The sequence below is a fragment of the Halichondria panicea genome, chromosome 11 (genome assembly GCF_963675165.1).
Source record: "Halichondria panicea chromosome 11, odHalPani1.1, whole genome shotgun sequence".
Lineage (NCBI taxonomy): Eukaryota > Metazoa > Porifera > Demospongiae > Suberitida > Halichondriidae > Halichondria > Halichondria panicea.
The window spans coordinates 3,187,983-3,214,457 of record NC_087387.1 but is presented as its reverse complement, the minus strand read 5'-3'; the positions used below and the strand labels follow the sequence as shown (position 1 = coordinate 3,214,457).

Sequence of the window (26,475 nt, the reverse complement as noted above, 5' to 3'; positions counted from 1 at the left end):
ATTGGTGATGACTACCCACTACTTGACTAAGGTGGTAGTCTACAGCGCATAGTTTAAGGATCAAGACATATAATTATGAGACAGCTCAAGAATGCAAAACTGATAAAGTGCTGACTCAGCGGGTTGGGGTTTAGGAATGGAGGTTACAAATAAAATTAGAAGATTAGTTAAGTTGTGACCAGCCAACCTGCCAAGTCTTCAATCTATGTATGTGTGGACCTGGTTGTAACCGCTAAATCGTTTTTGGTTATCCGTGCCGTTATGTCTTCAAACAAAGGTAGATCCATAGATACTTATTATAATCATAGATAGTATCTATGTTATAATCTATGGTAGATCTAAAATTAATTATTACAGGAAGTTCGACAAGACTAGAGTTTAGATATATAGCTAGACTATACTCGAACTCGCTAGAGTTTGCTTTGTATTTTGGTACAGGTTTCGTCACATAATTATTTTTATATAGATCTAGTCTGTTAAACATTGTTTTATTTTTCAACAGGTCCATCTTCTTTTTCAGGTGTTTGTTGCACATGTGCAATTTGTCGGACTTGCTTGAGCAAGATTTGTCATTCCTGTTGTCCCTATCTAGCTAGCAAAGACCCGTATGCTGGTGTGGAGTATTCACCTATTGAAGGACCCCCTCTGACACATCAATCGTTGTCTGCAGCTCGGAAATCAATATCTATGCCTACTCACTACTTTCCCCACATGAGTGGAAGAATCACTGGCCCGAGTGTTGAAGAAGATGTTGAAGACTATTTATCAAACTCGGTAGTCACAGAGGAACCAAAATCACTTCCTACACTGAAGCACCACTCTAGGTCCTTAACGTACTCCACTTCTTACAGTAGATCAAAGTCACCGGAAGAAGATCTCTCGTCTCCTTACGATAGCCAGGATGACTTAGGGGTGGAATTAGGCTTTGTCGAGTATGAACACGTTGAGAGACGTATTGGTCGAGATATTCACATTTGTAAAACTCCTGAAGTATATGTGGAAAAAAATTGCCCCGAGTATGATTCTGGCTCGGAAGATTATCAAATGTTGATCCGTTCACAGAGTATTCCAAGCTGTGAGCAGCCCATAGGGATGAGATCTTTTCAGATAGACCCTATCACTGACCCTCACAAGCCTTCCATGCAATTCTCCGTTTATTTTGATGAAAAGCACAATCTTCTTATCGCACACTTACTTAAAGCGTTCAATCTGCCAACCAAGAGACCTGGTTCTACAAGCAATCCATTTGCTGAGGTTTACTTGCTACCAAATAAATCTGAAGTTTTTGAAACACGTGTGCTACGGGAGACTCTGAATCCTGCTTTTGATCAAGCATTTAAATTTTGTAATGTGAGCATTGATGATATTAAGGAACAATTGTTAGTCGTTAAAATATATCTCCACGGTAAGCATCACTTTATAGGTGGCATGCTGTTTTCTCTTGGGAATGCTAATTTGTATGGGGCCTCCAACACAACTGAACTGACAGTGTATGACGAAGAAGAAGGCTTGCAGGTGAGCTAACGTAACATACGTATTGGTTTGAAGTACAGAAAATCATTATTATTTTGTTCGACAGGACAAGTGCAAAGGGAACATACTGCTCTCAATGACGTATCACCCGGATGCAGGGACTCTGGATATTCTTGTGCTAGAAGCAAGCAATCTCAAAAAGCAGGACTTCATTGGCCTTCCTAGTGAGTTGATCGGTAGGGTAGAAGGTTATTTGTTACATGGCATGTACATTGTTTTGTTACCATTAATAGTGACATGAAATTTGACCCTAATGGGCCTAACCCATGGAAGCGCAGACTGTTTGGCTAATCGCATGTCTTATTCATTACTTGTGACCACAGGCGTTTCTTGGAATTTAGCACACAGTTTTGTGTGTGAATTAGGGTCTAAAACATAATTAAAAATCTATTTTTGACTGAGTAGGAATTCTACCCTTGCTGCTAGCCTCGTTCCCAGGCCGATCCGTCTCCAATTGAACGTTAGGTCGACTCCTAGGCCTGGTATTGATTGTATCTGGGCGTGGTTGGAATTCGCTCAAACTAAGCCAACTAGCTAGCTAGCTACCTGTGACTCGACTATGGAGACTTCAGTTCTGGAAGGCCTTACTCTCTTGAAGGAACAGGCCCAGGCGCTCAAGCTCCTGTCTGAGGGAAGGGAAGTGTTTGTGTGGTTCCCAACAGGGTATGGCAAGTCTCTCTGCTACCAGTTGACCATTTTTTTATGGGCTACAAGCTTGGTACATGGCGCTCCCCTTGTCCATCGAAATCCAGAACTGAAGTCTCCATGGTCGAGTCACAGGTAGCTAGCTAGCTTGCTAATGTAAACACCTTTAGTTTTAATCGCTTAGGAATTCGCTCAAACGAGCGAATTCCAACCACGCCCAGATACAATCAACACCAGGCCTAGGAGTCAATCTAGCGTTCAATTGGAGAAGGATCGGCCTGGGAACGAGGCTACCCTTGCTGCATGCTTGGAGAGGATAATTATGGCAATATACAGTTGTACCATTAGCATGAAACAACCTTTTGAAACTTGCCTTGTTAGGAAAGGCTACAATGCACATGTTTTGTACAGTTTGGCTTTCATAATGACAACTTTGTCATAGTTGTGCACAAAATTCATAATATAATCATTAGTTAAAAATTCAATCTACCGTACAGTGTGAAATTTTCGAGGGAACTTATATTTCGTGGAATGGCCTCTAAAAGCATTTCGTTGCACAATGTTTGTGGAATGACTGCATGCTTATTGGAAGCCACGCCGTTAATCTTCGCATGTTATAGCAGACAATTCTGAACAATTTTCCGTGGACTTAATTGTCGTGTAGTAGGGTTGCTAACCCACGAAATCAGTGAAAATTTCGCGCTATACGGTATAATAAACAAGAGCACTAAAGTGCTGGTGACATGTAATAAAGATCTACATACATCTGCATTGAAACCAGGAGTGAAATAATGTATTTGTGGGCAGCACAGCAACTAAAGTAGACTTGAGGCTGATAACGGTGTTTTAGTGGTGCACGAGACATGCGCTGTGGACTAGAATCACAGCAAAGAAGCCTGGAGTCTTCGAAATATGGCTCCTGATAATTATGTTCTGGGGCTAGGATCAGTAAAGAAGCAAGTTTTCTATTGGAGTGACCCTTTTCCATTGCTCCTGGTACAGGATCACCTCAGCTGCATATAAGTGCCTCAAATACAAGCCGCGTGTTGTTTCTATCTCAGCTTTATTCGACACCGAAGCTTTAACATCAAGCCACTATTATACCTATTGTGTGAATGCTATCCATGCTGTAAAACACACGTACCGCTATGGCATCCAGGTGCGTACGTAGACTCAGATGTCACAAACAATCAAACGACTACTATACCCATGGTCGCCCAAGCGCCTCGAGCTATAGAGCTGACAAGCTTTAACCACCCAAAGGTTAACATTGCATGCAGAAGTCCCTGGCATACTTGTCAACCACATAATTTTTTCACAGAACTTCGGAGGGGGGGCCTGGCCAACTCCTACACAAATAGACTTTAGTATACAAGTGGACTTATGTAAATGTCTCCACATAAAAATGTAATTGGTAAGGATTCTAAAGAAGTGTATACCAGCTTGAGGACTACAATCAGAATAATGCTCCTGCATGAGAGGGACCATAATTATAATGTGCTCACTATAAAGGATTATAGGAGCATTTGAAATTTGAACACACAATTTATCAGTTATACAGTTTCAGTTGTTACAGTAGCTTTCTATGCGTCTGGCAGTCTCTCACTGTTCTGCTAATAATTATTCCCTGGCTCTTGTTTCTCGCTACCTCCTCTTTGAATCAGTTCTAATTTGCGTGGATTGTTGCTATTCATTGATACCAGTTAGTATGCAGTTTTACACTCTGATGAGGTAAGGCAAGGATTGTGATCGCCCCAAACTAATTATCGTGCCGATTCATTAGAAAAACAGATAAATTGCCACGTAGTTTCTAACTGCGCTCATCTTAATTATAGGTAGTACGTACGACCAGACATTTACAATCAGCAGCGCTTGTGTAGTTATGTGTCTTACTTACCGCTTACCAATAATAATTATTACTGATGCTATAGAAGATATCTGTATACCTCGTTATTATTCGCCTCGGTACACATGCGCCACAGACCAGTATAATTATACTTTAAAAAACTGTTCTTATATTATTTGTCATTCTCTACAGACCCATATATGAAGGTGAACACAATATTTGAAGGCACTAGAATATCTAAGTGGAAAACTGGTGCACAGAGAAATACCTTAAACCCTGTCTTCAACGAGTTGTGTGTTCTGGACATAGGATCAATGAGCGTCAACGAATTACAAATGGAAATATTGGTGATGGACTATGATCGTTTCGGACGTAACAGTGAATTGGGTAGTGTTGCATTTGGCTGTGATGTAGCTACTCGAAATGGGAAAACTTACTGGAATGAAGTGATCAGCAATCCAAACATCAGTCATCTGCGCTGGCACGCCATCACTACCTCTGAACCCCTAACCAGTCGACTGCTAAGATCCCCTGCTCGTTCCCGCAAAAAATCACCTGTTTTTTGTGTTAGTACAGTTAGCAAATAAGTAAAAACTTTGATATGACTTTTGTAGTAAAATTGTATCATTGTCTGTTCAATGACAATGTGTATCATTGCATTGTGCATGTGAACCATAGATGGTGAAACAGTCGGGTCATGACCGGATGTAATGGTTGAAAATGAAATCAGATGTGAATTTTTAATGAATCAAAGCGGAAACGCAATTAGATCCAAGGTGTTGACTAAAAGTCCAATACATATAATTATGTAGGCTATATAGATAGCTACAGTATTATTATTATTACAGCTACAGTTATATAACCTGACATCTCTGAAGATCGAACCGTGGACGTAAAATGGAGTGTTCACAGTTGTGCTGTGAATGCTGCTGTGATCCCTGCTTCAAGGGCAGAAGACAGAAGGATAGGTATTCACACATAGAATACTACCAGCCTTCTAAAACTATTGATACTGATGTGCCTGTAGTTGGTGTTCCCATGAAGAAGATGTTCGACTTCCCACAAGAGACAAAACAGTTTCGACAACACTCGTACATGAGACCGAGAGCATATACATCTGATAGTGCGATAATGCCAGTGACTCAGCAGCCAACATCACGAGAATTAGACTGTGAGCCCATGTATATATCTGACAAAGGTAGAACTATTGGAACAATCTCGGAAATGTCTCAATCAGAATCACCACCGTTTACTCCACCGCCGCTAATTCATCACTCTGTCAAGGATACTCAATCTGAGCCCGCGGTCGAATTCTCTCTCTACTATGACATCCAGAAGAGAGTGCTGTCTGTTCGCCTTGTGAGCGCTTACAACTTGACAAGTGAGATATGGGGATCAACATATTTTTTCCTCTCCGTGTTTATTCTGCCAAGTCGAGATAAAATATACCAAACCAATGTTTCCTCCAAAGCAACAAATCCTATATTCAATGAAGAGTTTGAGTTTCATAGTCTAGTTTCTGAAGAATTGTACGAGCATGTGCTGGTTTTCCAATTGTTTTCTCATGACAAGTTTAGCAGAGATCACTTGGTGGGATCTGTTATTGTTCCCCTGTCAGAGGCTGACCTGTTTGGAGTGAGCATGGTGAAGAAAGTGGGGGAAGGGAGAGAGTTGTTGCAGGTATATATTAATTATCACACTGTATATAGATCGATATATGTATAGATCACATCTCTCTCAGCAAGGGTCAATTATTATGTGTAAAACCGTACACCACACCACACAATTACTAACACCCTAAATAAATTTGTTCATTATTGATCTTTGTTGCCCAGTGAGTGGGCAGATCAAAGCAATCCAGTGCTCAGTATATGGCATGTTGCATCACTGCCATGGCTACCATATTATATTGCACTGCATTATATGGCATTGTTGCATTTTGAGTGGGCAGATCAAATGAGACACTGTGCCAATATCTGCCATATGGCACAGGTCAAGCCTTGAACTGTGCCAATATCTAGATACTGGCATAGTATGGCTGAAGTTACCTAAAGCCCACCCTCCACCCAGTAACCTGAAACCTGAAACGGTCCCTTTTATAGTGTTAAACAGATTCAGTGGTAGGCAGAAAACGTTTTTCATGCGTCTGGTGCATTCCACAGCCACCACAAGTAGTTGAAACTAGTTGTCCTATAAAAGGAGTGATGTGTGCACAGAAAGGAATGCACAAGGAATGCAGTTGTTACACAGCTCACTCCTGCCACATGGGATATATTGGCTCAGTAGTGCCGTTTCCCTCGAGGCCTGCGGCCCTCGGCCTAAGTCACTACTAGTCTCATGGATCAGCCCTCGGGCCTAAAGTCACTACTCGTCTCATGGATCAGCCCCCTCCTGAGAAGGGGTCTGAGCACTCTTGATGTAGTTTTGTTGCACACGCTGGAATTCCAGCGGCTCAATCAGATTGACTTATTCTAGTCAGGTGATATTATAGGAGGCAATAAAGAACTGCACATTGCTCAACGCATTTGGATAATCATTAACGCATGGTAAACGCTTCATACATAGACGCTGCTACGAAGCATAAGCAAGTCAAGCAGGGGTCCTTGGGCACAGAGAGTTAGCACCACAGGCAAAAGACATAGATTGAAGCGAGAGATGCCTGCGCTTGATGCTTTGTACAATTAACAAATACGTGGGAGCGTAAGGTCAGGAATTGATTACATTCCATTGGTCTGGCACATTCCACTGTAAAATGACCTCAAGACAGACCCCTTCTCAGGAGGGCTGATCATGAGACTAAGTCACTACTGAGCCAATATATCCCATGTGGCACTCGTGCATGTGTCACAACTATAACTAATGCACTGGATTATATGCACTTGCACTGTGTATAAATGCAGTAGATTTCTTTAAGAGATATCCATTTGGGACTTGTCACTTATGCCCCACCATCCCACCCTTTTATAGGCTACTACTTTTATAACTACTAGTGGGAAGAAAACCTAAAAATTTACTATGGAATTCAGCAAAACTAATGAATACACTAAATTCCTTCAAAACACATGTCTTTTATTACGACTTATATGACCAGTTACGAGTTTAACGTCATTGGGCAACAAGTTAGTTATTGCAGGCGCCCTCGTGCAACATGCCATATATTGCACTGGATGACATAATGCCCTCGGGCATTATAATAATTATTGCTCCAGTGCAATATATGGCATGTTGCACTCTGGCTGGGCAATAACTAATACTTGTTCTGCATGTATTGACTGCAGAAACTAAACTGCTATATTCACAAATACATGCACGTTACTAACGAGACTTTATTGTCTGTTACCTTCTCAGCGTTTTGCTACTGGAGATCTACTTCTGTCCCTATGCTACATCCCTCAGAGTAACATGATTCATGGCATTGTATTGAAGGCCTCCAACCTTCCCAGGCCTCACAAATGGGGACTAGCAGGTACGGCCGAATATCATTATGTTATAGACGACAATTATTATACTAGTATACATTGTACAATTAAATATACGCCCGGCCTGCATGGCCGCACATAATTGGACTCAAAACTTCATTCTACAGTATTTTTCATTCATTGCTCAAACCTACTGCTCCCCCCCCCCCCCCCTCCCCAATGTACCAGGGCTCTGTTATACAGGGATTTGAATGTCGACATAATTATACTTATGATTGATGATCTACTCCCTAACAATAATCATTTGACCAAAAATAATATTCTCAAGGTATATATAATAACTCGAACAATAATTCTCATGTTCATAAATTATTGCATGCACACAGATCCATACGTCAAAGTCTATCTTCTACACAAACAGCAACGAATGAGCAAGTGGAAGTCAACAATGAAGAAAAGCACACTGGCACCAGTGTTTAATGATGCGTTCGAATTCAATATCCTTGGAATGAACCCACAGGACATTAGCATTGAATTGTTTGTAATGGACCACGACATGTTCCGTCGAAATGATGTGATAGGCATGGCGTACATTGGTCCAAACGTGCATACTGAACTGGGTGTGACTCACTACCAAGAAATGTTGGCAAGCCCGCAGCATCCAATTAGTCATTGGCACAAGCTTATCCCACACCCTCATGTTAAAACACGGAGAAGACACAAAAGCAACACTATGTAGGCTAGCGTACAATTACCTACAATGTACAATAGTCAGTTAATGTCAACTCTATAATTATATTACAGTCATTACTCAAAAAGTTGTATGTCAACACTTCAACAACAGGATTAATAAATATTGGAATAGTGATTGGTGGAGGTATACGTACAATGTCAAAATTTCATACACAACACAATGTCAATGTAGCTAGGAAAAGTCAGCATCATGATTATAACTACGTACATGGCCTAGAGGTAACTTACCCATAACATTATAATTATTGTGATTGTGTGTGAACATGAGTCATGTATGAAACTACGAGGAATGATGATTGAATGCTGTGTAAAGGTCTACACCACACCCATGTGCCTTCGACAATATGTTAGTCACTAGTAGCGCAGGCAGGTCAACGCCAGGATTGTCAACGTAATTCTTAACTTCGAACATCAAAAACTGTTTGGTGTGTATGTGAGGGAGTTACAGAGCTTATGGGGTCAAAACAATCGTTAACCAATAATTATATTAGTTGTGTACAAAGAGTCAGAATGCATGTGAACACAACAATAATACACGGGAGTGAACATAAAACAGCACCCACACACAGTCACAATAATATTAATTTGACATCCTGTAATTTATTTGAAGGCAGGACTCACATCTATCCAGAGGGATAAGGAGTGGGGTAAAGCATCAGTAGCCTGTTGATACGTCCATCGTGCTTCCCTAGTATGTCCGAGATTCACTTCAATTGAAGCAGCCCTTATCATAATAGGACATAATTTCGACAAGAATAAATTATGCACTTAACCCACCCAATCATGCACTATAATTATACAACAACATACATTCTCCACAAGGGCGCATTGTTAGGGAATTTTGCAAGGTGTGTGGCCAATAACGACTGGGCAATCTCTGTGCAAGGTGTTTCTTGTTGTACGGCACACTTAACGATCCTGAAATAACAGTCAGATTATTATTATTATTATTATTATCTAAATAGCAAAATTAATATTCATACAACCATAATTATATATCCACTTCGTACTTGGCTGTCAGGTCAACATTATTGGGCAGGAGAGCACCGAAGCTCTGTAGCAAACACAGCTTCTGGGGCAACGTGCAATCCAAACTGCTCATGAATAAATCGATAGTCTGTGGTAACAAAACACATTAATGAAATACAACCAGAGTGGCACATCTGACCTCATTATGAAAGGAGTAATCATCATAGTGTCTCGGCTGTCCAGAATATGTGTCGAGATACACCAGTTTGTAGTCAATGGCTTGCAGACATCTTTTTGTGCACGATAGATAGGAGCTCAACCTTTCACTTTTTTGGATGGCATTCGATCTGAGATGCAACAGATACCCTCGCCACAACATAATACAGCTTTCTCGGTCCAGGAGAGAGTGGACAGCAGACTCAAAAGCATCGACAGCCGACTGGTGGTGAAACCCAGTACTGACTGAGCTGGGTTCAGCTAGCTCAACAAGAAGGCTGAGAATAGGGTGTGTGTGTGTGTGTGTGTGTGTGTGTGTGTGTGTGTGTGTGTGTGTGTGCATCCTAGAGTAGAGTCAGCACACATACCAATAACACATCCATAGTGCAGCACGCTGTGTGCCTAGTTTGTTTGGGTCAACATCATTAGCAAACAAAGGTGACTTGAGAGTGTACGGCACCATCTGGCCAAGCAACTTCCTAGAAAGCAAAGTCAGGTAGTACAAATCTATGGAGGTTCTACACAAATGAGTGGGGTAGGGGTAGTGCATTTTTTTTTTACTCAGCCACTTTCCATGAATACATGTATACAATAATATTACACATGTATAATTATACCATACCGGTAGAGGAAAAGTGGTTCAATTTTAACCGAGGGATCTTCTTTGTAAAATGACTTGATACATATCTCCAACCAATTTATTGCCTGCTTCTTGCGTTGTGTCACATTGTGATTGGGTAGTTGATGCAGTGGAGAGAGTGCTAATTGAGCTGCGGCATAGAACAACCAGGCGTTGCTAGGGCAGGCAGTGACGGACCTTTCTAGACATGAAACAGGAGACTGCCCAGCTTGCACCATAGCCCTGTGTATCGTAACCAATAATTACATGTTAGGGGCACAACGCACAACTTGCTGGAAACATTAATGAGCAGCTGTATAGGAATCGAGGAGTATATAATGCATATACATTTTGTTCACTCTCACCTTGCGCACAATAACCACAACTCCACGTTGTTGGGATACTTCTGAACCAGTAACTCAATTTCACAAATCGCTCTTTGAGAGTCCCCATGTGTGGCTTCAAAACTGACCATGCTTACCAACAAGGGCAGACAAGCCTTAGTCGTCTCGCCAACATCAAACGCACACAGCTGTATTGACTCTGTATCCAAGACAAAAGCAGATAGACAATAAAATCCTTCTGTTCTGGATTTTATTGTAAAAACTTCACACAAAACATACTTCACACAAGGTTTATACATTGCACTTAATATGGGCTTAAACTGAAAGTGGCCTGACAGTGGCCTTCGAATGATAGATGTACTAAACATAGCAGCGTTATGTTTGTGTATTGCAAGATGTTACCACATCAAAGACACATGCATGTATATCTATGCATGTATATCTATATACAGTACCCTGAAGCTAAAAACGTACTCTTGAAGTAAGACCTGATGCTTTCAAGTTTTGGCCCTGAGAGGGTTTTGCCCTCATCCCACTCAAGGAAAAATACCTGAACATATAAAATTAATAATAATCAGCAATGGTACCAGTGGTTCATTTACCTTAGACACAAGCTGGAAAGGAATGTGTGTACTACTTGCACTGTTGAATATAAATGAGGGGATTTCACGCCAGTACAAAACATGAAGAAAAAACAGGCAAGCACACAGCCTATCCTGCACTGTTAGTCGTGGAGACAGGTCTGTACATACAATACAATAATAAAAAAAATCGTACGAAACTATAATTAAAGACTTATTACCCAGAGAGCTAGAGCACGGCCTTTCTGATGATCCAAATAGTGCTACTTCTACTGTCCTTAATGCCATATCCACTTTCCCAACAGTCAAACTCAATAGAGCACTATTTAGGAGCAGCTCCAGACTCTGGTGAGAGGTGGTATTGTTGGATGGGACACAAGATATCATCTCCAATCCTTTTACAATCCAGCTTTGCTTCCAGTCATACTTTACCCCAATTCGAATGCACTACAAAAGTAAAAGCAGTTGCATTCACATAATTTTTATGCAGATAAATATTTTTTAGAATTACCTCCAACAGAAGTTTGTACGACTGTGTCGACTCAAGAGCTATTGTACAAGCATCATTCAGAGAGCTTTCCGAATGTGGTGCAGCATTTATCTTGTGAAGGTAAGAATGCAAACGAAGCCAGCACAGCCACAATTCCTGTACAATTATACATGCAACAGCGTACTGAAATCGGTACTGATCTACAATTGATGTGTTGTATACGTATGATGTAAATGCGCACATAAAAATTAAAAGAGTTGTTGTAAGCTTGTGACATATTTATGCCTCGAGACGTAGCCGCACGAGGGATACGGTAAAGCTGACTGTGTGTGTGTTGTGTGTGTGTGTGTTGTGTGTGTGTGTGTGTGTGTGTGTGTGTGTGTGTGTGTGTGTGTGTCTGTTCCAGCTGTACATCTAACTGCTCAACGGTTGCAATGCGACGAAACTAACAGCTTCTATAGGCTTCTCTTGGATTTTGATTCGTGGATTAGCAAACTAAAGCTTCTTTTTCGAGTTATGGCTTCACATTGAGGGCTGTTGCAGAATCTGTCATAGCATCATTTGTTCGCACAAAGTTTCTATTAAACTTATGAGTTAGCCTTGCACTAAAGCGCTAGCTTTTTATTAGCTACAGGAGTCAGAAAAGAGCTGCTAAAGCAGCTAGCAATTTAATTTTTGGGAACTTGACCTCTTGCAGGCACATCCTTATTCCAGATCTAATGCGCATGCGCGCTCATCCCCATGTGTGAGACAATCCATTTTGAACCCTTAGCAGAATCAATTTTCATCTTTCTTGAGGCTGGTAAGCCACAAAACAATACTACATGTAACAATGGTACCATATACAATAGATGCATGTACACAGAGTTTTTAGCTTTCTTTGTATGCAATTTTTAATGTAAAATTCATCTCTAACTACTATAACACTTTTGAGCGAAAGCATAACATGGCGAGAGGCATTAGCACAGCGCAGCTGGCAACACTCGTTATATTCGGTTTTGAAAAGGGTTTGGGCCTACTTAAATTTTTGTGGCATTCAATATACTGCCACTATAGTAACAGCTAAAGCTAGCACTACGAACATATTCAGCAAAATATATTCAACATACCACCGATTTATTGTGCTTCTTAAGCCCTTCACTTAGGGACGTTAGAGCCTCGTCCCATTTGTTCTGTGAAATACAGTTATCAGCCTTTTCCAGCCAGTGCTTCACACCGTCCTCAGCAAACGTATCTGGGTGGGGTTTCTCAACACAGGATTTGAAGTATCGCCTATCAAAAGAAAAAAAGGGTTAAATGACAATTAACCAGATTAACGATGGAATACCTTTTGGGTGTGTCATTATTGTCACCAGACAATGCAATGTCAGTTCGTTCTGGATAAGACACACCCAGCTCTGGCACGTTGACTCCAACAGCAGGGCTAAACTGACTCTCTACATTGGTTTTGACTAACCAGCCTCTATCACTAAAACTAACAAAATGATGTTTGCCATGTTTTGGATCATCTACCGCCATTGCTTTATTGACTTCATGTGCTGTAAATTGGTATATCTCCTCGTCAGAAAGCTTTGGGGAATAACGTTCCACCACTGACGATGCATACTTTGAGATCTTGTTTACAATGAGTTTCCTATACTCTGGCTGAGTTACTTCAGCAATTTCAAGTTCAGCTGGTGTGCACTGTGCCATTTTGGGAGTATGGGTAACAAGCCTGGTGACAATCTCTTTATTAGACAGTACCACTTGTCGCAAATGCTGAGAATCGCACTTAGGATCTTTACACACCCCTAACAATTCAAACTTACACAAAACTTGCTTCGGATTCAATTTACATGAGTGCGTGATAGAGCTAAGCTGTAGTTTCTCCTGTTGCCGATAGGCGGGGCTTAACATGTAGGAGCTGAATGAGAGAAGAGGAGACGAGTATGGAGTATACACTTTACCTATTTTAGTGCAGCTAGTTCTCCGAGGAACATCCAAGGAGGTAGCTGACATTTTCACAACTGAGGAGCTGGACTGATCTGTACGTAGTTTGGTACGACTGAAGATTGTAGAGATGTCCACTTGACTACATGTTGATATGGAATGGGTTGCTTGACTCACAGGAAAAGCACCAGTAGCCTGTAATAATTTCAAAACTTGAGTAGATTTCACAGTTCTGCTTTCTTGAGCAACTGATTCGAAAGCCTGTTGCAAGGTAACAGTTACTTTGTCTACACCAGAAGATGTACGGGTTGAATCACGGCTATCTACATCAGCTACATCCTTGACTTGGAAACACGTCTTAGCTTGATTATTAACTAATTTCATACGTTTCGAATCCAGAATTTTGAAACTCATATTTTTAAGTGATCGCTTTCGCTTTTTAGCACCCTGCAGTTTTCCACATGCAGCAGTTTTAATATCATTTGAGCTTGTAGGGACTTTTAATGCCGATACTTCTTTTGCAAGATCTATACCACGTTCTTTACTGAGCATTTCTGCTTTACGTTTGAGGGTCATGTGTAAGGGTTTTTTTTGTTTTCTGTTTCGAAACAAAGTACTTTGCTGAGAGCAAACAGAAGATGAAGTTGGATTACAGGAATGTGTAGCATCCGGAAGTGTAGCCTTCTGTTGAATGTCCTTCAGCAAAGATTCGTTAATGCAAGCAGATTCAACATCAAGCGACTCAAGATTATTCACTGAAACAGCCAAACAAGGTGGTTCATTTCCTAATGAGAAAAGGTTATTCGTTCCGTTGTAAAATATCTTATTGACAGGAACAAGATTTGGCACACTTCCAGTTTTGGTAACAGGTGTGCATAATTGAGGTTTGAGCTGCAATGTACTCCAAGCAATAGCATTACCGGTAATTGGTGTTTGGGGAAGGGAACATTGCATAGAGCGTTCTTCCTGCACAAAAACAGGTTCAGGTTTTGGACTTTGAGTACTCTCAGACGTACTGTAATCAGCAGTTTTTACACTTACACCTTTTGATGAACCAATAATCTGTGCACTACCAAAGCAGTCTGATGCAGCCTGAGCATTCACAATGGTTTCAGGAAGACATACACAGCTAGTAGTGGACTGAGACAGGTTACTAAAACAATCGATTTGGCAGGTTTTAGTAATTATTGAGGTAGAATGCAATTCATCGACACTGTTCCCGACTGGTTTGATACAGCGGTTTTCCTCAGCAACAGAAGCACTTTCAAATGCACTAGATCGATTGTCTGTGTGGTGAGCACTAGATGTATCCATTTCTGTATCGCTGATTGCTTCTACAACTATCAGGTTTGCAGCTTTAGATAGACTTTCTTCACTTACTTCACTGTCAGAAATTGGTTCTATCTCTAAAACAGAGTTACATGTACTGGCATCACAATCAGACACAGGCTCAATTAGAATGTCAGGAATTGGTGTATGATGCTGAGACACAGGCTCAATTAGAATGTCAGGAATTGGTGTATGCTGACTTGGAAATGGAGATACAACTTTGGTATTTGATGATTTAAAACTTTTTAAGGAAATCAAAGCAGTGCTCGTGGATATTGGCGATAACTCATTTAAACAAGACAATGAGGCTTTCGTTAGTTTAATTTCACTTTTGACATGCTCAATCTTTCTCCCTGTTGCACTGACACTATTCTTCACAGCTCTCACTTCAGTTTGCAGCACAGATTTGTTTTCTACAGCTTGAACTTGAATAGTTTTCGCAGCCTATAGTATACAGAGCATAATGAATTAAGACCCCCTACACTCAACATTATACTGACACAAAACCCCATGCTGGACATTCTGTTCACTGAAACTGGAGACAACCAATAAAACCACCATTAAAACCGCTTGCTCCAAAGTGTATGTCCACTATATAATATTATTTGGATGCTCCAAAACGTGATTATAAATTGGCACCACCACTATAAATATACCGTATTAATCACAGGAGTGTTTTTCGAGCATCAAACATTAGCATTTGAGCGCTTCGCAAAAACAAAATCGTAAAATCGCTAATACCTATACCAGACTTCTATGACATCACTATCCTTGCCAGAACGCAAAGGTTAGATCGCAAAGTTGCTAACACGATCTTCCACACCTAAATTGCATAGCTGAAGAAATGTACGGACTAGATGTATATAATAATTATGCACAATAACATCAGAGTACTGAGTTGTATACCCCTGTATCCCTGTATTCCTGTACAGTGGAATTATATCTTTACATTACTTCTTGTCGTGCACTGTCGTGTTGAAAAGTTAACATACAAAAATCCAAGCACAATAGCTTGAGGCATAGCTACACCTAGCTAATGGAACCATAATTATAATTATGGTACTTAATTTCAGGGACAAAGAAGTGGGGAATAATTGACTACGACTGTTGATAAAAAAAAGTGCAAAAATTTTCTGTTTGATTTGTGGATTCGCTTTTTTCTCGAGTTACGGTTACTTTTACAGATGTACAGAGAAGGCCTCTTTTGAATCGTTTGTAGCATCAATTTCATCTATTTGCACATTCCCATTCAACATTAGTTAAGATTGCACTAAAGCCTTGTCAATGATACAGTCATTTTAGTAAAACTTGCATGTGTAATTTGGCTTGCAACCACAGTAGTAACCACGGAAAGGACATGATTATGAATATAATTAAACCATGCAGTAAGCAGCAAGACCAAGTCAAATATAAGTTATGTAACAGCAAGCATACATTGAATGACTTCAGCACAGCCTCAGAAAACAGCTCCATATGCCAATAAAACTCGTTAACCCGAGGCGCATGGGCGGCCACGGGTTATAGTAGTCGTTTGGTTTGTTAACCCGAGGCGCGTGGGCGGCCACGGGTTATAGTAGTCGTTTGGTTTGTTACCCGAGGCGCGTGGGCGGCCACGGGTATAGTAGTCTGTTGGTTTGTTTGTTTGTTTGTTTGTTTGTCTGTTTGTCACGAGTATATCTACTCACCTGGATGCCATAGCGCTGCGTTTGCAGCATAGGTAGCCTTCACAGAACAATATCTTGATTTAAATAGTGGCAGATTTTGATGTTAAAGCTTCTTTGTCGAGCAAAAGCTAAGAAGCTTGAATAAGCTTGTGACTAGGTCTGCTTACCTGGATGTTCTAGCACTGCGTTTACAGCATGAGTAGCCTCCACACAACAAGTTAGTACTTTTGATAGTGGCAGCTTTCGGTGTTAAAGCTCCTTTGTCTAATAAAAGCGAGCAAAATGTAGCTTGAACAGAACTTGCACATGCGTTACTTATAACTGAAGTGATCCTGTACCAAGAACAATGGAACAGGGTCACTAAAGTAGAAAGCTGTATATACCAGGAACATGGAACACTAAAGTAGAAGCTTGAATTATAGCTCCTGCTGCTGACTGGGATCCTACTCCATGCAGAACCTGGAGCCATACTTCTCTGAGACTCCAGGCTTCTCTTTACTGTTATCCTAATCCACAGTGCATATATCTATAGTACTCAAATGTTTCAGCATGCCTCCAGTCTGGTTTAGTTTTATTGCTCCTGAGTTGCTGTGCAAGTCATACATGATAACAACATCACTACATGCACTGCATTATATTTCTGGTTTCTTTATAATCATGTCACCAGCCGAGGGTTTGCACTTTAGTGCTCTAGTTTGTTTGTTTGTTTGTTTGTTTGTTTGTGACAGGTGAATCTACTCACCTGGATGCCACAGCACTGCGTGCACTGCGTTTACAGCATGGATAGCCTTCATACAACAAGTTATTAATTTTAATAGTGGCAGAATTTCATGTTAAACCTTCGTTGTCAAATAAAAACAAGCAAAAGCTAAGAAGCTTGTGACTGGGTCTGCTTACCTGGATGCTCTAGCACTGCGTTTACAGCATGGGTAGCCTCCACACAACAAGTCAGTACTTCTAATAGTGGCAGCTTTCGGTGTTAAAGCTTCGTTGTCTAATAAAAGCGAGCAAAATGTAGCTTGAACAGAACTTGCACATGCGTTACTTATAACTGAAGTGATCCTGTACCAGGTCCAGGAACAATATTGGAACAGGGTCACTAAAGCAGAAAGCTTGCTTTAGCTGACTGGGATCCATGCAGGACCTGGAGCCATACTTCTCTGAGACTCCATGCTTCTTTGCTGTGATCCTAATCCACAGTGCATATATTTATAGTACTACTACCTGTTCTCAAATGTTTCAGCATGCCTCCAGTCTGGTTTAGTTTTATTGCTCCTGAGTTGCTGTGCAAGTCATGCATGATGATGATAACAACATCACTATAATTATGCACTGCATTATATCAGTCTTCTGGTTTCTTTATAATCATGTCACCAGCCGAGGGTTTGCACTTTAGTGCTCTAGTTTAATTATAATTAATTTGCGAGTTTCCCTATAATTATATACATCGCAGGGTGGCAGTGTCCGTGTTGTAGGCTAGTGGAGAAGGGAAGCAACATGCATTACAGCATGCTGAAAATAAGTTACATGGGTATATGTACATGTATATAATTATAGTGTTATCTCGAATTAATGAGAACCCTGGACACTTATACAACATTCTCTTCATTGGCATCTTTGAGCTGTTCTCTGAGGCTGTGCGAAGTCATTATGGTGTACAGTGTACATGCAGTGCAGAAAAACTAGTGCTTGCTGTTAGATGTTTGAACGTTCCATGCTTAATGGTATTCATTATCATCTATGTGGTTACATACAACTGTGGTTGCAGCAAAGTTTATCAGAATATTGCAAGTTTTACTAAAATGACTGTATACAGCGGTTTTCAGAGTTTTAGCTTGCATCTGCCTAGCCTCGATCCCAGGCCGCACTTCCCACTAGGGAAGTGGGCCTGGTATCGACTGCTTGCGCATGCGCTAATATCCCCCCGGTATCTGGGGGCTTTGGATAACATCGTTTATGCTCAGTAAAACTATGACATCACAACGAAAGGAAGTGGATTGAAGGAAGTAGATAGAAAGTTCGATTGAAGGTTTCTAGCCCATCGGATAGCATTCTCTGATAGCTATCCTTAGCCTGCTATGTTAACAAAAGACTCACAGCCTGCAACAGTGTGGATGACGATCGTCTGAAAGGAGTGACGGCTTGATAAGAGCCTATATGGACAGGCCACGCCCATTTAACACTAACTTTGGTGAAAGTCTACTATACTACTGATACTGATTCTATCAGAAGAAAATAGCAGTACAACAAACCTACACAGCTCTGTTTCTAGCTAGCTAGCTATATAGCTCTGTGTATGACTTTTAGGATATTTTCTCTGATGTATCCAGTATTATAGGAATATTTACGGGGAAAAATTCCAATATTATAGTATTATAGAAATATTTACGGGAAAAAAATCCAATAATTTGGCGCATGCGCAAGCAGTCGATAGCAGGCCTTCTTTCAAAGGCCAGTGAAGGAGGCTAGCATCTGCCTAGTAAAAAAGAGCGGAAGTACCTGTCACATGATATTTTGGTATTACTTTCACATGTTCTGCAACAAATTCAATGCAGATCACTCACAAGAATTATTACGTTACAGGTAATTCCACAGATGCATGCTCTCTGAAAACGTTTGCAGCAAGCCATTGGGAATTCTCAGCCAATCAACACCTTTTTAGTTGACAGGAAATGCACAATGTACGTCATACATCTATACGTTTATTTATCGGTATCCATCAAGATCATCTCTAGTCATGGCAGTTCTGTTCTTCTTCCATAACACCCTTGCACTCATGTGCTTGTTATACAAATTAAGATATGCGCACGCCTTTTGATAACAATTTAATGTACATTGACCATTACTATAATAATTTATTACTAATTACAATACATAGAAGAACGTAGAACATACGTGCATACATGTAATTGTACTGTAGAAGACAACTTACCAAAATTTTGTTTTGCAAGTGTTTCTGTTGTGCCTCTAATTCAACTATCTTTACATCACATTCTTCAATATTCAATTCACAGTCGGTGAGTTTTTCCGTCAAAGAGTTAAGGTCAGAAAGATTACCCTCCTGCACATTCCTGTAACGACCGGAAATGAATGATAAGCTTTATGACAAAAAGTATTGCCTTACTGATAACTTTGAAGCTGGTTTTCGTAATTCTTCAAAGCTACATGTAGACTGAGATCAATCGCTTTGTGGTTCACACTCTTACGTCCAGGAGACTCCATTAATGATTTAGACTAAAAGCAAAAAAAAAAGATTACAAACATTCTAACAAAAAAAATGTGGGTACCTTTTCAGGAGTAGGCTGTCTACTTCTTTCTGGAGAGCTGCTGGTGGAAAGACAGTTTTTACTGGAGTGTGTTCTTAGGCGTTTTTTTCTCTCATGCATCTCCAGTTTCATCTTCAGCTGCAAGTATTCTTTCTTCTTTGGAGTCGGCAACAATAAAGGCATAGACTTCGGAATAGATCTTGGGTTTGGCTGCACAACCTGCAAAGGCACAAAATTTAATTTAAAAAAGTTGTTTACTTCAATATAAAGTAAATATCTAGTATCTGCATACATTAACATCCTTGGGCTCAAGTGAAGCATTTCTTGCTTGAATTAGAAACTGGCTAACACGAGACACAGCTTTCTGGGGGCTCTTCTTTTGTTGCAATTCAGAGTCTTGCTCTTCGCTATCACTGTCATTGTGTGGCATGATATGGACTGGCTCGATATTCCAGGTTTTTTCATTTCCAGGCAAGACCTACAGAAAATCAATATAATTATATAATACTTACATAGCGAGCTACATTACAAACCTTGACAACAAACGATGGTATCTGTACTGGAACAGATTTTAAAGGTGGAACAACAGTAGCATCGGTGGAAGGTTTTCTTTCCATGGGAAGGTTCTTGGCTTTCTCTTTTTCAACAGCTGCTCTAACACTAGCTTCGCTGGATGCCGCTTTGTCTCTGCTTTCATCTAGAGATGTTACTGAGCTTTGTTTTCTATCTAACCCAAACTTACCTTCAGTGTTAATAGTCGCTAATTTGTTACTATCTATTTCATTGACTAGCTGGGAGCTGTCACTCGTACGCTTAAATTCTGTGTTAGTAGGCAATTCGACATCTGTGTCAGACTCACTGCAAATTTCCATGTCTATAGTTTCAAAGACGTCTTGTCCAAAAGGAGTAAAACCACTTGGTTTCCCAGGACTAGTCAATTTCCTACAAAAATGGAGAAGCTTGTGCACATCACAGGTACTGACATAATCAAACGGCATATAGGTTTGTGCACATTTTCGTATATATGAACTACGTACTGTATGGACTACTAATGTCGTATACAGTTGAGCCTCGGTTATCCGAACACCTTTGTCCCCGGGCCCATTTGGATAAGTGAAATATTCGGATAATCAAAACATGCCAGCTGGCTTCTTTTTGCCAGCCACGTGGGCAATTTCCTACTGCGCATGCTCAGATTGCACTATGCTCTAGCATTCGGATAATCGAGGATTCGGATAACCGGGATTCGGATAACCGAGGCTCAACTGTAATAGCTCTAATTTTTGGATGATGCTCTACAATACGAAAGATACGAAAAGTTCCACAATACAAAAATTCGTGTGCCATATTTACAGTCTAACTTCTAATGCTGGCATTGATACCATTAATTAGTAGTAAAATTATAGCTAAAGGACAAATAACATGTATTACGTACCCCTGCGCTGACACAGGTGCGCTGGACTTCTTATCTTGAATCATTGACATTAGTGCTTTCTTTCGCAGATCCAACAACTCAAGCTCGTCATCGCTGTCTGAGTTGATCTTTTTCAGGGGGTTTTTCTTCCTAGATTTGCTAACTACACTTGACCGAGAAACTTTCCGCCTGCTGGGTTGTTGAACATAAGGCCTTCTCTTATAACTGTTTTTCTCTGAACTGCTTCTCATTCTACTGTTCCTTTCGTTACTGCTAAGTGAAGGCTGACTCTCATGAAGTCGGATTTTGTTATGGGAATCTAGTTTTCTACCACCATTATTCTGTTCAGGAAGAGGAGGAGGAGGACTTGGAGATGGTGAAGTGCTGACAATTTCTCCTGGACTAAGACTACCTCTTTCCAAACGTTTGCTGACTACATTTTTAGCTCTATCAGGAGAGCACTTTCCTTTACAGTCTGGACCAGAAAGGTTAACAGTGCTCGATCCCACTAAATGCGATTCAGAAGGTACTATACTTGTAGTGGTGCTGACTAAACACAATTTCTGGCTATGAGGAAGCAATTTCGAGTTGTCAAGCGGAGGGGTATTATCTTGCTTTGTAGAATCAGTATGCACAGCACCACACATCACAATTTCAAGCAAAGATTTTAGCCCTTTGTCTGTTCTTTTTAGAGAGCCAACAGGAATGTTCGACGTAACCAAAACGGGTAGCTGCTTGTCATTGATTGAGTCATGATATTCTTGATCTTTGATACTGCCGAGTTGACGATCAGTAGTAGAAGTTTGATTGTCTTGTTTCTGAGTTTTCCGTTCTTTCACACAAGACTTCTGGTCCTCTTTTAGAGAGATGGCTGTTTGAACAGGGTGAACAGGGTGCATATCATCGCACAGTCCGTCTTGCACACTAGGACGATGCACAGACTGACCTGTCTGTACATCTTCAGGACTACATACCTCAGTTGGATTTAATGGTAAGTAAACTGCCTCTTCATCTTGAGAAGAATAGGATTTTTGAAGCAACAATATTTCATCTTCCAGCGATTTTGGTGGCGCAGAATGACATTTGAACTGTTCCACATGATTTGCGGGTAACGGGGATATTTCTTTAACACGGGGTGATAGTTGACTTCCATTGTCCATGGGATTGGTTTTGTCCAGAGGAGTTGGTGTCTTAGAAATCGGTTTGGACGGTTGAATATCTTCCGATGAGGATGGTACCAAGGACTGTCTTGATAGAGACTGTGTTTGTACAGGGTCACTTCCATTTACCGGGTGTGCACCGCTCTCTTCAGCACTTGCAGGCTTAACCTCTTTTAGCATGCTTATTACCTCGGGAAAATCTCCACTAGACCCTTTGTTGGGGCTCATAAACTTAACAGATGTGCTAACAGCATGTCCAGATCGTTGCACAATGACGCTATCTTTAATGAGATTTGTGGGTTTCGTTACTTCAACAGTGCTAGTTGTCAGAGAAGGATGCTGTGAGGGTTGAGAAGCAACAGTTTCTAACCTTTTAGCCACACACCGGTTCTTGTCTCCATTGTCGCATTTCTCCCTGGCCTGAGCAGCTGGACTTACATTAGGTTCAGATTTCGGTGGTCTATATCCAACAAAATCAGCACTGCTGATATCGAGCATTAGCGATTTGGGTGACAGGCTCCTTTCATCGAGAACAGTAATATCCTTCACTAAATTAGCAATTGTTCCTGCTAAATACACAAATTTATTGATTTCTTTTCTCCACTTAGTGATATTATTACCACAAGTCGCTCGAAGGTGACTCAATTCTTTTGTGAAAAGATCTTCATTACTGACTGGTAAAAGGTGCGTTGATACTAGGGTGGCACAGAAAAATCCAGAAAAGTGATGACATAGAGTTTGGAGACATTTTATATCATTATTATTTTCTTTCGACAAGACTTCAACCACCACAGCACATGCATTGTAGAGACGAGTAAGCAAACAGCTTTTAGAATCACTGGAAACGTAGAGATGCTCGGTTATATTACCGATCACACTTTTTGAAAGTCTACGGATGTGTACCTTTTGTTTATCAACTGGTGTTTTGTTAGATGGTTTCGAATACGAGGACATTTTGTTCCACATTTCAAGAGATCCATGCGATCTAGTTCGATGTTTAGTACGCTTAGAAGATACTGTACTTCGTTTTGTACGAGAAACACAGTGTTGCGAAGAATTTTTAGAAATCAAACCTTTAGGTTTTCGCCTTGAGGAAGACTTTGGATAAGTAGTAGGAACTACACTTGGCTTTTGCAGAGATGAATACTTTAGGGGTAAGTCACTTTCAATAGCAGATTGCAACATGCGTGTTTTTTCTACAGTTGAACCATCAATTTTGCTGAAAGGTAAGTCAAATGATGAAGGCTCCACCTCTGAACTAACAAACTCTTTAACATTCGGTAGAACATCAACTAAGGAGCTCAGTCTAGACGACAACAAAGACGGTCCAGTGTTAGTGGGACATGCAATACTTCTCCCTGCAGAATCAGTTTCAAATTTGCTAGGTAATATTTGATGTGTTAGGGGTAGAGACATGCGCAAGTCTATATGTTCGGTATTTGCTATGGTTGAGTGACGTAGCGACAGCCGCAAATCTTCATGTTGTTTGGGAATACTTGCAGTAGGTAGATTTTCAGGGCCAAGCCTAGATAGAACATCTGCTCTTGGAGGGTATGTTGATAGAACATCTGTTTGTGGAGGGTATGTTCCTGCTTCAGAATTACCTGTTCCGTAATCAATTGGAGTGCAGCGCAGGTCAGAGAAGGAGTTGTTAGGGTTAGGTTCTCGCATGCTCGTAGAAAAGTAATCGGACTCGTCTGCACTAGTGTAAGGAGTTTCTCGTCCAAGACGAGAAAACACAAAGGTTGGCTCTCTTTCAAAACCATGCATAACATCTGACCTCTCGTAGCTACTCGACGGATAATCTTCATTAGAAACGGACATTAATGGCTGCAAGCTAGTATCATTGTCCCTGTACCCTTTTTGAAGATTGTCTTTTCTATAGAATCTCAATGCATGAATGTTTTTTACAGGAAGTGACATTAAAGGTTCTGGCGGCATCCTTTCGGCACGCACATGGTTGTTACATTCTTCGACTTTAACTTGTGTTGGATGTCCAAACTGTTCACTGTACCTACTCGAGGACATAACCGGGTGTTGCAAAGCTTCACTGTTACAGTTGAGAGACATTAACGAAGGAGGGTGTTGGACATCATCTGGCGCAACCTGTGGCAAATATCTAGAACTTGTTTCATTCCTTTTTGACCAAAAATGACTTTCATGATTATCATAAGGACCGCCCGTTTCAGAGGATGTCCAATTGTCACGATCTCTATGTAAGCTTTCTTGATTGATAACTTCATTTATTAAAAGTGGGCTGTACTGTTGGCTCGTACTAACATCTTGGTCATTGGGCAAGTCAGAACGTGAAGTGTGCCTACTAGGACCAGGTTGCCGACACTCGTCGCGATCATTTTCTTCATACAATGAGTTGCAATGGGATCGAGAATCAGCTATTGGATCTTCACCATCATACAGCCTCCTTCGAGGCATTGCATACTGGTGATGCTTGTAATCATGATGTTGGTGGTAGTCATGATGTCCATAATCTGATCTGAGATCCGGCCTTCGATCACACAGTTGGTAACTAGATCTATCCAAGTTCTCAACGTAGTCCTCATCTGAATAATACACATGACCTTCTTGAATTAGAGGGTGGCTGCTCACACTCACTGAGTCATCCCCTTCATAGTAGGAGCTTCCTGTGGTTCTATAATTGCTAGAGCTATCGATATCGGTCCTTCGATCACAGGCCCGAGCACCTGCCAACAAACATAATACACAAGCAATATAACTGGTTCAAGTATCCTAGCTAGTTATAGTACAGCCAGTAGGTTGTACATAAGATTGACAGTGGTATTGTGTGTGTTTTCAATTATTACCTACCTTCATTTCTCAGAGAATACTGTCCACTGGTAGTGAAGTGTCTGTTCTTGCCATGTCTCCTACTTCTGAGCCTGTCACTGCTCATAATAAATGCTTTCCCAGAGCTGATTATCGATTGGTATCTGGTGCTATCGTTTGGAACAAAGAGCTAGCTCAGAAATGAGCCAGCATGCTTCTTGTCACATGACCTGTTAATAGCGGCTCAACATCACGTGCTGACACACTTATTGCAGACACCAGAGGAGGTTGGACGCGCGTCATCCACCGTCAGGTTTTATCACGTGCGCTCATAAGATTAGGCACCATTAGGCACTAGTCTGGTAGACTCGCAAGCCACTCCCTTTTCTCTGATTGGACGGGGGCGGGAGAAAAGGGACTGGTGACTCTGGGACACATTTTGTGTCTCTACCAGAATTTGGGTAGAGATTATTCATTGATTTTTCCACGTGATCCAAAAATTGCGTGAGGTTAAGTAGAATTGCGTAGCCTGCAAAAGTGATCGCGGGCTTCTTAGCTACAGTTTAAGAATGGATGCTAGTGCTAGAAAAGAGAAGATGATGGAGTAATAACATCATCAGGCATTCAGCTAGGATATAGTCATCTAAGACACCAGCAGAGATTAGCTTGTTTTAGTTTTACGTGATGAGAACTGGCAGCCGAAAGTCATTGGTTGCCTAAAGCTTTTAATAACCTGTATAATACAAGACAGATAATGGCAGACGGCAGCAGTTGAATTGAGAGTAGTCAGACTTGTACAAGCTGTCTTAAATCGCTGCCACTCGTACTCCTCGGTTCAAAGAAGGACTGCCAAGATTTCTACGTTCATCAGCTGTTCCATGCTAATCCACAAGTTGTGGCACAACAGACACTGGTACAAGGATCTATAAAATCAAAAGGCTGGCTAGATAGATCTGTATACTTGTCTTCTAGTCTCGAATACCCGCCTCAACCTAAAAGCTTGAGTCTGGTCAAACTCACATATGAACTTTGTTCTGCACAGTCAGCAAAGTCAAGTGGGCTACACGCCCACAAGCATAGTGATAAAGCCACAAGCCACCGCATGTTAGGGACAGAACATACACAGAGGGCTATATCAGACAGTGTATCAATTAAGGCTAGGAGTTGAAAGCCTACAAGAAAAACACTGAGCTTGAAGCCATCATTGCACAGAGCTAGAGGGCCATGAAACCATGGTCGACGGTCACATTCAATTTCAACAAGGTGTTCCAAAGGTCCTGTTGCTAGTCTGGAGAGTTCTAGTATCACATCCTTACAACTCTCTCCATGAATTTTCCTATGTCGCCTTCTGTCAGGGGCTAATTCTTTCTACTATATAGTAACAATCCATGCTGCCGTGGCGGTTAGCTATAATGATATTCATGTAGACTATAATTTTATTCATGTTCCACACCCACTTGTGGTCAATTAAATGTCCAAGAAATTCCTGGACACACTTGAACCAAACCTCAATG

General features: G+C 40.9%; 3 protein-coding genes across 5 annotated transcripts; 2 read left to right on the top strand and 1 right to left on the bottom strand.

Annotated features, from left to right (window-relative positions):
- The first annotated feature begins 114 nt into the window (after positions 1–114).
- On the top strand, positions 115–4,714 carry LOC135344661 (synaptotagmin-5-like). The gene is made up of 4 exons (XM_064541908.1): positions 115–277; positions 503–1,515; positions 1,580–1,697; positions 4,217–4,714. Exons 1-4 carry the CDS (start codon positions 262–264, stop codon positions 4,609–4,611), a joined length of 1,542 nt encoding a protein of 513 aa, XP_064397978.1. The 5' UTR covers positions 115–261; the 3' UTR covers positions 4,612–4,714.
- Positions 4,715–4,773: 59 nt separating this feature from the next.
- Positions 4,774–8,305, top strand: LOC135344666 (synaptotagmin-5-like). Its single transcript, XM_064541916.1, has 3 exons — positions 4,774–5,704; positions 7,373–7,490; positions 7,830–8,305. Exons 1-3 carry the CDS (start codon positions 4,922–4,924, stop codon positions 8,180–8,182), a joined length of 1,254 nt encoding a protein of 417 aa, XP_064397986.1. The 5' UTR covers positions 4,774–4,921; the 3' UTR covers positions 8,183–8,305.
- On the bottom strand, positions 8,277–25,214 carry LOC135344657 (uncharacterized). 3 transcript variants are annotated; one of them, XM_064541903.1, is made up of 22 exons: positions 25,004–25,214; positions 21,039–24,879; positions 20,137–20,545; positions 19,896–20,081; positions 19,625–19,822; positions 19,462–19,571; positions 19,270–19,408; positions 14,838–15,117; positions 12,743–14,792; positions 12,525–12,687; positions 11,437–11,571; positions 11,147–11,372; positions 10,947–11,086; positions 10,819–10,894; positions 10,366–10,543; positions 10,004–10,243; positions 9,750–9,860; positions 9,365–9,659; positions 9,207–9,313; positions 9,007–9,114; positions 8,818–8,920; positions 8,277–8,614 (listed from the first exon to the last, which is right to left on the bottom strand). In XM_064541903.1, the coding sequence occupies exons 1-22, from the start codon at positions 25,086–25,088 to the stop codon at positions 8,477–8,479; spliced, it is 9,318 nt and encodes a 3,105-aa protein (XP_064397973.1). In that variant the 5' UTR covers positions 25,089–25,214; the 3' UTR covers positions 8,277–8,476. The 3 variants fall into 3 exon arrangements, with proteins under 3 accessions (XP_064397973.1, XP_064397972.1, XP_064397971.1); XM_064541902.1 differs by having other exon boundaries at positions 12,743–15,117; positions 20,137–20,300; positions 20,346–20,545; XM_064541901.1 differs by having other exon boundaries at positions 12,743–15,117.
- Between the last annotated feature and the right edge of the window lie 1,261 nt (positions 25,215–26,475).